General features: G+C 44.1%; 1 protein-coding gene across 5 annotated transcripts; it reads left to right on the top strand.

Annotated features, from left to right (window-relative positions):
* The first annotated feature begins 179 nt into the window (after window positions 1–179).
* LOC122416997 (proton-coupled amino acid transporter-like protein CG1139) lies at window positions 180–12,515 on the top strand. 5 transcript variants are annotated; one of them, XM_043430191.1, is made up of 9 exons: window positions 180–452; window positions 4,204–4,297; window positions 4,374–4,481; window positions 4,858–5,130; window positions 5,740–5,824; window positions 5,926–6,198; window positions 6,842–7,020; window positions 7,099–7,268; window positions 10,315–12,515. In XM_043430191.1, exons 2-9 carry the CDS (start codon window positions 4,236–4,238, stop codon window positions 10,602–10,604), a joined length of 1,440 nt encoding a protein of 479 aa, XP_043286126.1. In that variant the 5' UTR covers window positions 180–452; window positions 4,204–4,235; the 3' UTR covers window positions 10,605–12,515. The 5 variants fall into 5 exon arrangements, with proteins under 5 accessions (XP_043286126.1, XP_043286124.1, XP_043286123.1 ...); XM_043430189.1 differs by having other exon boundaries at window positions 4,200–4,297; XM_043430188.1 differs by lacking the exon at window positions 180–452 and adding an exon at window positions 2,320–2,478.
* The last annotated feature ends 131 nt before the right edge of the window (window positions 12,516–12,646 follow it).

Below are 12,646 nucleotides of genomic sequence, written 5' to 3'. Positions count from 1 at the left end.
CTGCTAAATCAACATGTTTAAAGTGTTTGCAGGAAGCGCGCAGTTGACAAGGAAAATGATCGGGTGTGCTCGCCCCGGGGAGAGCGGGGGTCTGAAATGCATCGAGTTTTTGCGCAAGCTCAAGAGAACGCACGCCCGCTCGTAACATCGCTGCTAGCCAGCAGTCGTATGGATCGAAAGCTCTCGTCTGATAACACGATGTTTTGTTCTTTTCGAGAACCGCATGCAGTTCACGCAGATTCGATAGAAATAAAATGCTCAATTAATACCGCGAGTAACGCGTCGCCATTGATTTTTCCTAAGAATAAATAATTCATGACAAAAGCTAACAAAAGCGATGGCATTTCGTCCGAGCGCTGTTGCGAGGAGCCGCCACGATACGAAGAAAATTCTTTTTTCGTTGCATTTACTGGGCACCTGTGTTTCGATCGACGTTGCTCATAGATAAAGGGGTGAGTCCACACTGTATTTTACCCTCGCGTTACGATCCTCGAGGCCATTCAAGAACGGCGAATTTCGCGAGGACTTTTTCGGCTCCGTTGACCACGCTCCCTCTGGAAGGGTGTTCGCGTGCTTTGCTTTTTTCATTCGACGGAGTCTTCGTTGGGCCAAGAAATCGTGGCAGACGGAATGCAGTTCGCTGGCACCACGAAAATTGTCGATTCTGCGACCACAAAAGTCGCTGTTAATTAACAAGTTTCGTTGCGCATCAACGAACTTTGGTTTGCTCGGACGAATTTGTTGGCTCACCAAAAATGGTGCTAAATCGATTTCGATTTCGATTTTTTTTTTTTTTTTTTTTTTTTCATTTCCTTGCACTTTCCCTTCAAATCGTGGTCTCAAAGCTGGACGAGAAACTCGGCGACTCGACCCAATCGACGTTTGCCCAACAATATTTTCGCGGTGGTGGAAAATATTTTTTTTAACGATCAATAATCGAGTTTTTGAAGCATTTTTTTATTTGACGAAAATTTTGTTGAGCCGACGAATTCCTCTTCTCGGTGTGACCAGCAAACCTCCGATTTTCTCACACCCGAAAATACCATCGGATTTTTCGTTTGTAAATGACTATAAACGAAAGTGAGTGTGAACGCAGTTCGGTGCGACGAGAAACTTTTTACACGAATTCCACTATTTCTGTTTTCGATACGCACCGCGAGTTGAGCAACGATAAAACTCTAATAGTCATTGAGAGCAGGTGATTGAGATAAAAATGAGCGCCATAAAATTCGGCTCATTTTTCACGAGTATCGTTGTTTTGTATCAGGTGTTAATCTCGACGTTGATGAGCTTCCTTGAAACGGAAAGAGTTGTAGTTGATAAATGACTTTGTCGAGTACTAGCCGAGCGATTCCGGCCTCCAATTTCCTCCAATGGAGCTCGAAGCTCTCGAGTTTTAACGCTCTTTTCGAAACTTTTTCTCATCGCTGCGCAGTTGGAAAGAGCCACACCTCCGTTTCTCTTTTCAATTGAAAAGATTTTCACATTTGCAATAATGATTGGAGAAACTGGTTGATGCCTCAAATGCCGTGGGCAATTCTGGTTTGTTAGTCATGCAACAAGGGCGTCAAAAAGTTAACGACGTTTGATACGAATTTTCTTATCGAGGAAAAAACTTTGAAATTGAACTGGAACGGTGAGACGACGAAAAATAAAGAGGAAAACCATTTTTCTCAAATATTCATAAACCGAAAGTTTTCCAAATCCTGGCATTGAATTTAATTTATGAGTGGAAAAAATGTTATTTGCCGAGCGAGATTTCGGACTTTAGCTCGGAATACGAACGCTCCTGCGCGTGCGTCAAAATCTCCCCAAAATCATGAGCCTCGAAAGCCCCTTCGCGCGTTGAAAACAGAAAAAATAGATTCTCAGCGAGAATTGGAGCTTTCCGTAGAGCTAAAAAGGCGCTGCCGAGTGCGCGAACCACTTTTAAGAAAAGCTGTAAATCGTCGTTGTTTTATTACAAAGTAAATACTGACCAGGATCGTTTTTATAGGGACCCACTTTTTGGTAGGGTCGCAGTGCCGCGTCGAGATAGAAAAGATTCTTCGGAATGGGGAAGGAACGAATGCATCGAGCGGCAATAACTCATTAAGGATCTCTCGGAATGGTAGGTCAAATCTGTGGATGGCTGATGAATGGAAATCTTTGCGGATAACAATACGATGATAGCACTCGCGATTACAGTTAGGAGAGTTCATTTAGACGGACCATAAGGAACGAGAGAGATTTATTACAAGGCGTTGGTATAGCAATTCTTCATGCACGACCACGTGATATGTATGAGCGAGGGTAGAGCTCGTTGAGGAGAGTAAAGTGATCGTCGTCAGTAGGCTACAGTCGCTAGAGCCGTACGGCCGAAGCCCCGCCGCCGCATAGTGTCCGCGAGGTTAACTCAAACATCAGCCCCATCACGTTTCCGATATTCCACCAAAGAACTTGAGCGGTCCTTCGATTCTCGCTAAATCCGTTTGCTGGGTAAGCTTTACTAGAATATATTGGAAAGGCTTAGAATTTCGTGCGATCGGAGGGCATCGAGGGGGGGGGGCGTTTTGGGGATCGGATCGTCCGAAATCGGCGATTACGGAGCTCTCGGGCGGGGGGGGTTTTTGGGAAAAAATCGACTCGTCTCGTTTTTTATCGGTCGGATCGCCTCGGCAGCTGGTTCGGGTTTCGTCAAAAGTGGCAGGATCGCAGCGCCTTTTTTCTCGAATTCGCATCGCCTCCGTATCGGCGTAGAAAATATGCAATGAATCTTGATTGTTCGTATTGAAAGACGACCTTGCTCTTACATTGATCAGCACGCACGCTGTCAATCGATACGGCTAATTTTGAATCAAAGCATCATCGCGTTCCTCCGCGCGGGCACGCAGCTTCATCGCTCCAAGCTGCAATGCTCTAGTTGAGCAAGAGAACAATTGACTCCGATCATTTCGTCCTCCCGCGATGTGTGTTGCCCTTTGATATTTCATTGCAACAGACTCCGCGTCTGCGCGTTATCCGCGTTCGAGATCGGGCCAAGCGTCTTGAGACCGTTGGAACCGAGCGTCTCGATCGTATATCGGGACCCCTTTCGAAAATCGGGCATTTTTCGAGCGCTCGCGAGTGGGCCTCTCCCGCGATTACGTTCCTCGCATTTTTCGCGGGTTTCGATAGAAAAATCGGATCGCGCGGACCCCTCGCGAAATCGATCCGAGCGCGTGCGCATCCGAAGCTGTGACATTGAAACGGATTTCGTAACGCGCCTTCCTCGGAGTTGAATTATCCGGCGAGAATCACGAATTCGACAATAGGAAACGCGCACCAGAGTGGGACGTAATCTCTCGCTAATGCTTCAATTGCACGAACGAACGGACGTCGTCCGCTGGCGCGCGACTCGTTCCGCGCGCGTTAAACGAGAACGTGGCGGAGGTCCGATTTGAGAAATCACCGGTGCCGCGAGCAGCCACGATTTTCCATGCCCGCAGAGCGAGAGATTCCGCTCCGATCGGAACCAATATTGGGAGTCTCCTCGTCAGGAGCGAGAAAAAACTCGACAGGAAACAAAGCGAAACGGGGCTTCGAATGTGATTCCAACGATTTGGACTCTCGGAGACTCGACGGACGCCGAAAATAAATACGCCTCGATAGAATAACGATTCTGCTGGTATTCCGACGAGAATTATTCGTCTGCCGCCCTTTCGGATCGCACAATAGTGTAGGCCAGTCGCATACAATTATGCCATGAAGCACGATCAACGTACGTTGTATTATTAGTTGACCGGATATTAACTCGAGCTCTCAAACGCCGCGTAGAGAATCATCGAGCCCCTCCGCTCTCTGATAACAGTTTAAGGCAAAGGACGGACAGCAGGCAATACCGTTCGACGTAATTTATCAAGTATAGTTGCCGTCAAGGATCCATCGTTGGTGCAATCGGCAACGAAAGCCCTCACTTCGAACGCTTCGCTCCGAGCTTTCGTGTCTTTGGCCCCGAAAAGTGGTTTTTTTTTTTTAAAGAACTCCGAGGGCTGCACCGGAAACGAAACATCTTTCGAAATTCGTTGGTTTTTATAGATTTCCGAATTTCTTTAATTTGCTTCCTCGAAAGAAGTCGAAGCGTTGAATTCAACGAAATTATTCTCTTTGAGCTTTTTTCACATTTTCCCAAATTTTGTGCCACTCATTGCCCGATTCGTGTCTTGGTTCCTCTGTTCCAGACAGCTCGCGGCTACTTTCAGCCGGAAAACACAAAAATGGAAAACTCGACAGGGGAAACGGTAAACTTGCAGATCATCAGTCAACAAGAATCGTACAAGTGAGTATGCAGCTTCGGAACGATCGAGGCTTTCGCGTAGCGTTGTTCACGAAAACCGGAATATTCGCGGTTGCAGGTCGACCGCTCAGACCGAGAATTCCGGCGTCGCGGACTCGAGGACCACGGTCCAGGATGCCGGACCGTACGATCCGCACAAGCACCGCAACCGTCCAGCTCCGACTTCGTGAGTTAAATTTCCAGAGAGAGAGAGCGCTCCAAATTTGTGGTAATATTTGAGAATTTACTTCGAGGAATTCTAAACGCCCCGAGTCGAAATTTCCATCGAACGAGTCGGAGGACAAACTGCGCAGTAATTACCGGCGTAATGGATCTTGAGAGAGCGTAAAAAAAGAGGTTTTCGAATGAGAAAACGTTGAAAATGAAAAATCGACTGTTTCGATGAAAAAAATCTACAAAAATGTCGAACGTTTCGTTCCACTTTGTTTTTTCATGAATTTTCAAAGATTACCAAACATCACGGGGAGCAAAAATGCCCGTTAATATCGAAACGTCCCCCTTCCCAATCGCCCCTACAAAGCCGCTCTCATTTCTCGCTCCAGGAACACGGAGACCCTGATTCACATGTTGAAAGGCAGCCTCGGAACGGGTATTCTGGCGATGCCGAATGCATTTTACAACAGCGGACTAATAACCGGTGTCATAGCGACAGTTATAATCGGTATTTTGTGCACGTATTGTTTGCACGTGCTCGTTAAGGCTCAGTACGAGCTGTGCAAGCGGTTAAGAGTGCCTTGCCTCACTTACCCGGAGAGTATGAAGTGCGCTCTGGAGCAGGGGCCGCACAGCATCCGATGGTTCGCCCCCTACGCGCCGTGAGTAGCCTGAAAATCCGGCAAGCTTGTGATACCGAGGCCGAGAAAAATTAGGGACGAGCTAGGCCGCGCCGAATCGTTTGTTGGCTGGAAGATCGCGGTGGACGCTCGCGACAAATTCCAATTATTTTCGAAGCCAAGATCGACGGCCGCGAGTGCACGGAAAGACCGACGATTATCGTAGCCGGCCGTGAGCTTTGGCACTGGACTGCGAACCATGATTTTGGAATCGCAAATAATTGGAGTCGTAAAACCGTGGCACGAGTAGATTCGATTGGCATCGAGTTCGTTAGTTGATTCAACAAACTTCTTGGACCCAGAGAAAAATCTGACTAGTCGGCTCAAATAAGAATCTCGCACAGCGTCAGAAATTTTCACTTTAAGTTGTAAATTTATTTTCTCAGTTAAAAGTTCATCCTCCAAATTCGAGTAGCGAGCACGCCCGATGAGCGTAGAATCTTTCCAAATAAATCGAACCGAAATAGTGCCTTCCATCGATAAAATCAGCCGCCTTACGCCAGCAGAAATGTCGCACGACAGGGCGAAAACGAAAACTCCTTTCCTCGTGGCTACCAGCCCAAAGTCCTGACAATTTACCATTATTTTCAGAGGCATCGTAGACGCGTTTTTGATAGCCTATCAACTAGGAATCTGTTGCGTGTACATTGTATTCATAGCGACGAACATAAAGCAGGTAGAGTGTGGAATTATGAAAAAAAAAAAAAAACAAAAAAAAAAAACAAAGAAAGAGCTGGACTGGAGGAAAAATTGATTTTTCTGTGGCTCCGAGAGCAGGTTGCCGACGAGTACTGGACCCACCTGAGCATAGAGATCCACATGCTGATTCTCCTGGTGCCGTTGACCCTGATCAATTACGTGAGGAACCTGAAGCTGCTGGCGCCGTTTTCAACGGTTGCGAACGTCATCACGTTCATCGGACTCGGGATGATCCTGGCTTACGTATTCGACGGATTGCCGCCGTTGAGCGAACGCGAAATGGTCGGTTCCCTCAGGAACTTTTCCCTCTACTTCGGAACGACTTTGTTCGCCCTGGAAGCCGTTGGCGTGGTGGGTCTCGAGTCCCCTTCCCGGAGTCCCGAAGCTCCAAGCCACGCGGAGAGACTGTTTCGTAGCATCGCTGTTTTACATTTCACCAAAGTGCACAGTAGTAGTTTACATGCCGAAAGCAGTTCTCTCAAATTCCACTTTGGCGAAATGTTAAAAATTGGTTAATTTAACTGGACGAATTGCTTGAAATTTAACCATGCGCCACTGATTTATTTTCATATAATTGGTGGGCGCATGAATTTTGCTATGTCGTTGAGCGAAATTCAGTGCGGTAAAAGGGAAAATACGAGACTCTGAAATTTTTCGTATCCACGGAGAAACGACTGCTGTGTTATCTCCCAAATTTTCATCAAATCATTTCACTATTTACAATGTGTTTGATCGAAATTCGCTCGGTCTTAATTTTTGATATAGTATACAGCGCGTTATTTATTATGAACTGTGCGGCAATGGTTTCCCAAACTTTTGCATTATTTGGCAGACTCTGCAGCGATTATTATTATTATAGTATCGATGTGGCCCGACGTTACTATAAAAACATAGTAATTTTTGCTGTAAAAGTCTCTCCGTCCAAGCTCCAGGTAAACGAGAGCTTTTACCCCAGGGAGTCTCCAAGCCTGACTCTCCGTTGTTCTGCTCTCAGATAATTGCGCTGGAAAACAACATGAAAACGCCCGAAAACTTCGGGGGCACCTGCGGAGTCCTAAACAAGGGGATGACCGTAATCGTAATCCTGTACGTCGTCGTCGGCTTCTTCGGCTACATAAAATACGGATCCGAGGCAGCCGGCAGCATCACCCTCAACCTGCCGACCCACGAAGTGTGAGTTCCTCTCCAACTGACTCCAGGAAAGCCTCGAATATAAAAGGCGAGCATTTACCGAACTAATCCCCCTTGCAGGATGGCCCAGTGCATCAAAATCATGTTCGCCTTCGCCATCTTCATAACGTACGGCCTCCAAGGTTACGTGCCGGTTGAAATAATTTGGAACACTTATCTCGAGCATCGCATCGTCAAGAACAAAGTCCTCTGGGAATACGTTTGCAGGACTCTCGTCACTCTTGTAACATGTGAGTCGATTATCACTGAAAACTTTCGTTTTACGCGGGCCGTTCGTGATTCGGGTATTCCTTCAGACACGAGCGCACCTTTTGGTGACACTAATTGGGGCACTCGAAATTCGGACTAATTTGTAACCTCTGAGAAGTCGCGGTTATAAGGAAAACGGCAGTGATGGAACCTCCGTAAGCTCCAGTACAAATTTAACGATTTTTCAAGCTTTCATTCTTCGTTGAACGACCGATAACCGGACTTGAAATTTCGCCGTTCGCGTGAACTTTTACTTTAGTGTTATTAAAAAACAGTTATCTTGAGAGTTTTCGGGTTCGTGAAAGAAATGGCTTAAGAGGATGGGGATCAGTGAAGTAAGCTCGCTTGGAATTTTCGATATCGAAATTCCTCGATAGAGTTTGACCGATTAAAAAAAGGCTCCGTCAGCCTACGCAGGACGGTGGCAAAAATCGGCTGACAGAGCCTTTCTTTAATCGGTCAAACTCTGTCAAAGAATTTCCATTTCGATATTTGCACTTACGGTTGCGATATACCGACTACTGATCCATCCTCTTAAGGAAGTTTACAGTCTACAGTCGACAGTTTGGCAACGTTGCAAACACTTTAAGGAAGTTGAGGCATTGGAATGAAAATGATGTCATCGCTTTTAAACCGATTGCATCTCATTAAGTGTAAACAAAAATCAGTTTAATTTTCAGACAGTTTAGGAGCGTCGTTGCTGATGAGAAAAATTAGTAACAACCTTATGGAAGTCAAGACAGATTTAGTAATATCCCCGTTAAATGATGCTAAAAATATGAAATTTTTTGGGCAACATGACGATGCTGAAGTTTCCAACGTTCGAGTCCAACGAAATGATCTAAAAAACTGTCCAATAATTCCAGTAATTCTCCAATTTATTTCCTGTCGAATGTGTACTTCGTATTTTTTCAATCTACACAATTATGATTCGTGAAATAAAAAACTGATGGATAAATCATTTTATTTTCATTAATTTCGTTGGAAAACTTCAGCGTCGTGGCAACATGAGCAAGGCTTGCTGAACAATGTCAATTTTTTTCGGATTTATTAGGCGATATTTGCTGAGATTATATTAACAATAATCTGTTCCCCGTGCAGTTTTTTGAGGCTATCGTCACCGTCCGTGTTTCCGACTGAGCTTTCACCAGTTTTTCGTCTTTTTTTTCCCCCAACTCTTCTTTAAGGAGGGTGGATCGCGACGATACAATGTTGCCGCATGCTAAGCCATGTTAAAAATAAAAAGAATTTCAAAATGATAAGAATTTTATGAAATTTGGTAAATGTATTCTTTAAAAATATACAAGACAATATAAATTTTTTTAGATTTTTTCTACCACATAGCTCTCGAGTAATTGAACACTAAAATTCACGTGTATAAGCATAGAGTTTACACATATACAGTTATACATCTCGTGCATAAGAAGTTCGATTTAACGCTCAATTATGCGATAACCATGTGGTAAAAAAATTTGAAAAAAATTGTATTTGTATACTTGACGCCAAAGAATGTTATCACAAAATTTGATCAAATTCTGATTATTTTGATTTCGTGATCCACCCTCCTTAACCCTCTCGGACCGTATGTTGCTTCTACGCAACACGCGCTTCCAGGCCCAATAAAACTGCATCGGTCAGTAAGGTCGGGGTTTTAACTGACTATTTCCATCAAGCAAGGTTAGATTGCACCATAGAAACTCCTAAACCAAGAGATAAACTGCTTTAACCCATCGAAATATCAATACGAAGTCGGCGCTTCATGTTGAGTTGGCGTTGTGTGAAAAGGTGCTTTAGTTATCGCAAAAGAAAAGTGAGTACACATTTTTTTTTCGTACTCCAAACGTTATTTCCTTTGAAAGGGAAGCTAATATGATGTATTTAAGGTATTTGGTGCTAGATTCATTCGTAAATTTTCCTGATTTTGCTCCCCAAGGACCTGGTGCTGCCCGTAGCGAACATTCAAAAATTCATATTTCCCAACAAAAAAACTGAACTGTCACAATGGGTTCGGAAACTAGAAAGTATTTTGAGATAAAATTATGAAGGGAATCATTTTCCGTCAACGCGAAATAGGTCTCGGTCTGAAAGGGTTAAAGTGTATGCAACATTGTAAAACTGTAAGCTGGCTTAACTTTTGGTCATAAATTTTGGGTAAAAAAATGACTGTACAGCCTCAACTTCCTTAAGGAGTTTCGGTACAGGCAATACATTGTTGCCATGCTAAACCATGCTAAAAACATAAAAAATTTCAAAAAGTTTAGAATTTTATAAAATTTGGTGAACATATTCTTTAGTGCCAAATTTGGCAATACAAATTTTTTAAGATTTTTCCTCTACACAGTTCTGCTTTAATGCGTAATTACTCGATAACTAAGTAGAAGAAAATTTTGAAAAAAATTGTGTTTTTGCACTTGATGTTGAACAACATTATCACCAAGTTTGATCAATTTCTTAATATTTAGACTTTTGTACCGAAACTCCTTAAAGAAGAGTTGGGGGGAAAAAAAGACGAAAAACTGGTGAAAGCTCAGTCGAAAACGCGGACGGTGAGGATCCTAGCCTCGAAAAATCTCAGCAAATCTAATAAATCTGAAAAACTGTATTCGGCAAGCCTTGCTCGTGTTGCCCAAAAAATTTCATATTTTTAGCATCATTTTTAACGGAGATGTCACCTAATGTGTCCCGACTTCCATAGGATTACGCGTCACTTGGCCCGAATTGTTATTGTTTTTTCTCAGCAACGACGCGCCCCTAAACCGTCTGAAAATTGGACTGATTTTTTGGACACTTCTCGCTTAATAAGATGCAATCGTTTTGAAAGCGATGACATCATTTTCTTTCTAATCGTTCAACATCGTTGAAGGGGCGCGCATTTTTCGGGAGCCGAATAAATTTAGAGGGGAAACTGACGATTTTGGGGCACGGGACGAGGCTGAGAATCTTAGAGGAAAACCGAGGCGTGGGAGGGATTTTTTTGCATTCGATGAAAGAGTCGCGCCCAAGTTCGGACGAATTAAATCGTTGCAGTTGTCCTCGCGATAACGATACCGCGTCTGGGATTGTTCATCTCGCTGTTCGGAGCGCTGTGTTTGTCCGCCCTGGGGATAGCGTTTCCGGCGATCATCGAGATCTGCGTAATGTGGCCGGACAAGCTGGGACCGTGGAGGGTTTTCCTGACGAAGAATATTCTGCTCATCTTGTTCGGCGTGGTGGGGCTGGTCGTTGGCACTTACGTGAGTCTGGTCGACATCGTTAATTCTTTTGCAACACCGAGCAACGCTACCGAGGCGATTTCGAATTTGACGAGCGTTTCATGAAGCCTCCACGAGGGGCGGAGCCGTCGACGTTTCACGAGTTTTCAACGCACACAGCTTCATACTTAAGTCACAGAAATGCCTCGCCTCGTAATCGTTTGACGCACTCAAAATTGCGCTAGCGCGGTGCGTCACATTCTCACGATTCGAAGGATCGAAGGTCGGAAATTATTACTCGGGAACGGACGCGTCGAGGGTGAAAATCCACCCCCCGGTTCGAGAGCTTCCGCGAGCAAAAATTTCATCGAGCGAGGATTGTTTCGATCGGTGCGAAAACTCCGCCCGCAACTCACTCGAAAAGATTTTTGCTCGAGAAGCGTTCGAGAGACCTCGTAGCGAGGGGCACTTTGCTGCCGAAGGATAGCAATTTGAAAAAATATAATTTATGAGCTTTTCGGTATGAGAATTCGATTAGCAGCGAGACGATGAGAAATAATGAATTAGTGCCTTAAATTTGAACGTCGTAGTCGTAGACTCAGTCGAATTGTACAGAGAAACTTGGCAGCAGGTTTTAGTATACAAAGTTAAAATAATTGTAGTATACACCGTTACGATAGAATTGGAGGATGATACAGTGGCGAGTGCTCTGCGGGTGAGGTGCCAACGTTTGAAATTGCTGGACAATTTTCTACCAGGAAAATGAGACTAAATAATTAAAAAACGCAGCCGAAAAGGTCACGCGACTTCGTGACACACGCGTTGTGCCATATTTTCAGTGCTGACCGTCGCGCAACCATTGAAAACTCCTTTTTATTCTTAATCTTGAATGTTGACAGGTTGTGTGTTTGTGTTTGCGTTTGTGCGTGTGCGTGTGTATTTTGGAGACGATTGACTCTCGCATTATGTCGCGTGAAACCTTGAAACATCAAGATAAATATTTGTTTACATGGGTTTTCGCGAAATGGTTGTATCGCCGACCGCTCAATGTCCGTCGACGTAGCCGCTACGTTGCCGGAAGTTTATTAACACACCGAAAAACCCTCCGTCGCACGCGCGAGGCAGTGAGAGATTGAAAAATAAAAAACGACTGGAGGAGCTCGGACCTCCTCGGAAGACGGATTTAATTTTACACGCTCCTTTTTTAATTTTCTCTCGACCAATCACTCAAAAATTAGCCACAATTGCTTCGGTGGCGCGCGTGCGATGGACGGTTGAAAGTCCGCTTGGCTGGTGCACCGGCGCCGAAAATGAATCAGAAAAAACTAAAAACGTCTCAGGAACAGTTGAACGCTTTAACTGCAACTCAACGACGCAATATTTGTTTTCCTTTCGATAGACAATTTTATAATTTGCTGTTCGTGTTATTTGCTCGATGAAAACGGAATCGAGGCGGAGAATATCGGCCAGGCAAGACACGGAACCAAAGAGGCTTCGAGTGAACCACCAACTGCGCGAATCTTAAGTTAGGTTTTATTGACACTGCCATTTATACGTTGGAACTGCGCGTGTAAGATTTCGTTAGGATTCACCACACGCACATTATATTATATGCTACTCTAGGCGTTCCAATATCGGAAGGATTATATGCGTATACGATGTTATTTAACTTTGAAATGTTGTTATTTCGTTGAAAGTCTAAGCAAGGATTCGATTGACAAAAACGACGCAAACGTCGCGGCCCCAAATCGGCTCTTCAGACCTGGATTTGCGCACACTAATTACATAAATCTTCCTGAATAAATGTGGCACAAAAATGCAACGAAAATTATTATAAAAACTGCTTCTTGCTATGAGATTCAGGAAAACGATGATTCTCTTCGAACTTTTCGATTATTTAACCAGAATTCAAAACTATAAATGTATAGCAGTGCTAACGTTATTTCATATTTTATCCGGAATGATTTGTCCTATTATACTTTCGTGTATTAATTTATTGTAAAGTATATTTTTCAATAAAAATAATGTTGTTTGAAATCTGTCGTGCTCAATAATCGCTGCTGATCTCGAACCTACAAACCTTTAATCGTAATTGTACGAACGAAATGAAATGAAGGCGATTTCAATGCTGCTATATTAGTGGTCGTCGATATTAAAATGGAGCAGCC

Source organism: Venturia canescens, chromosome 10, assembly GCF_019457755.1.
Source record: "Venturia canescens isolate UGA chromosome 10, ASM1945775v1, whole genome shotgun sequence".
NCBI lineage: Eukaryota > Metazoa > Arthropoda > Insecta > Hymenoptera > Ichneumonidae > Venturia > Venturia canescens.
This window is presented reverse-complemented; position numbering and strand designations above follow the sequence as displayed.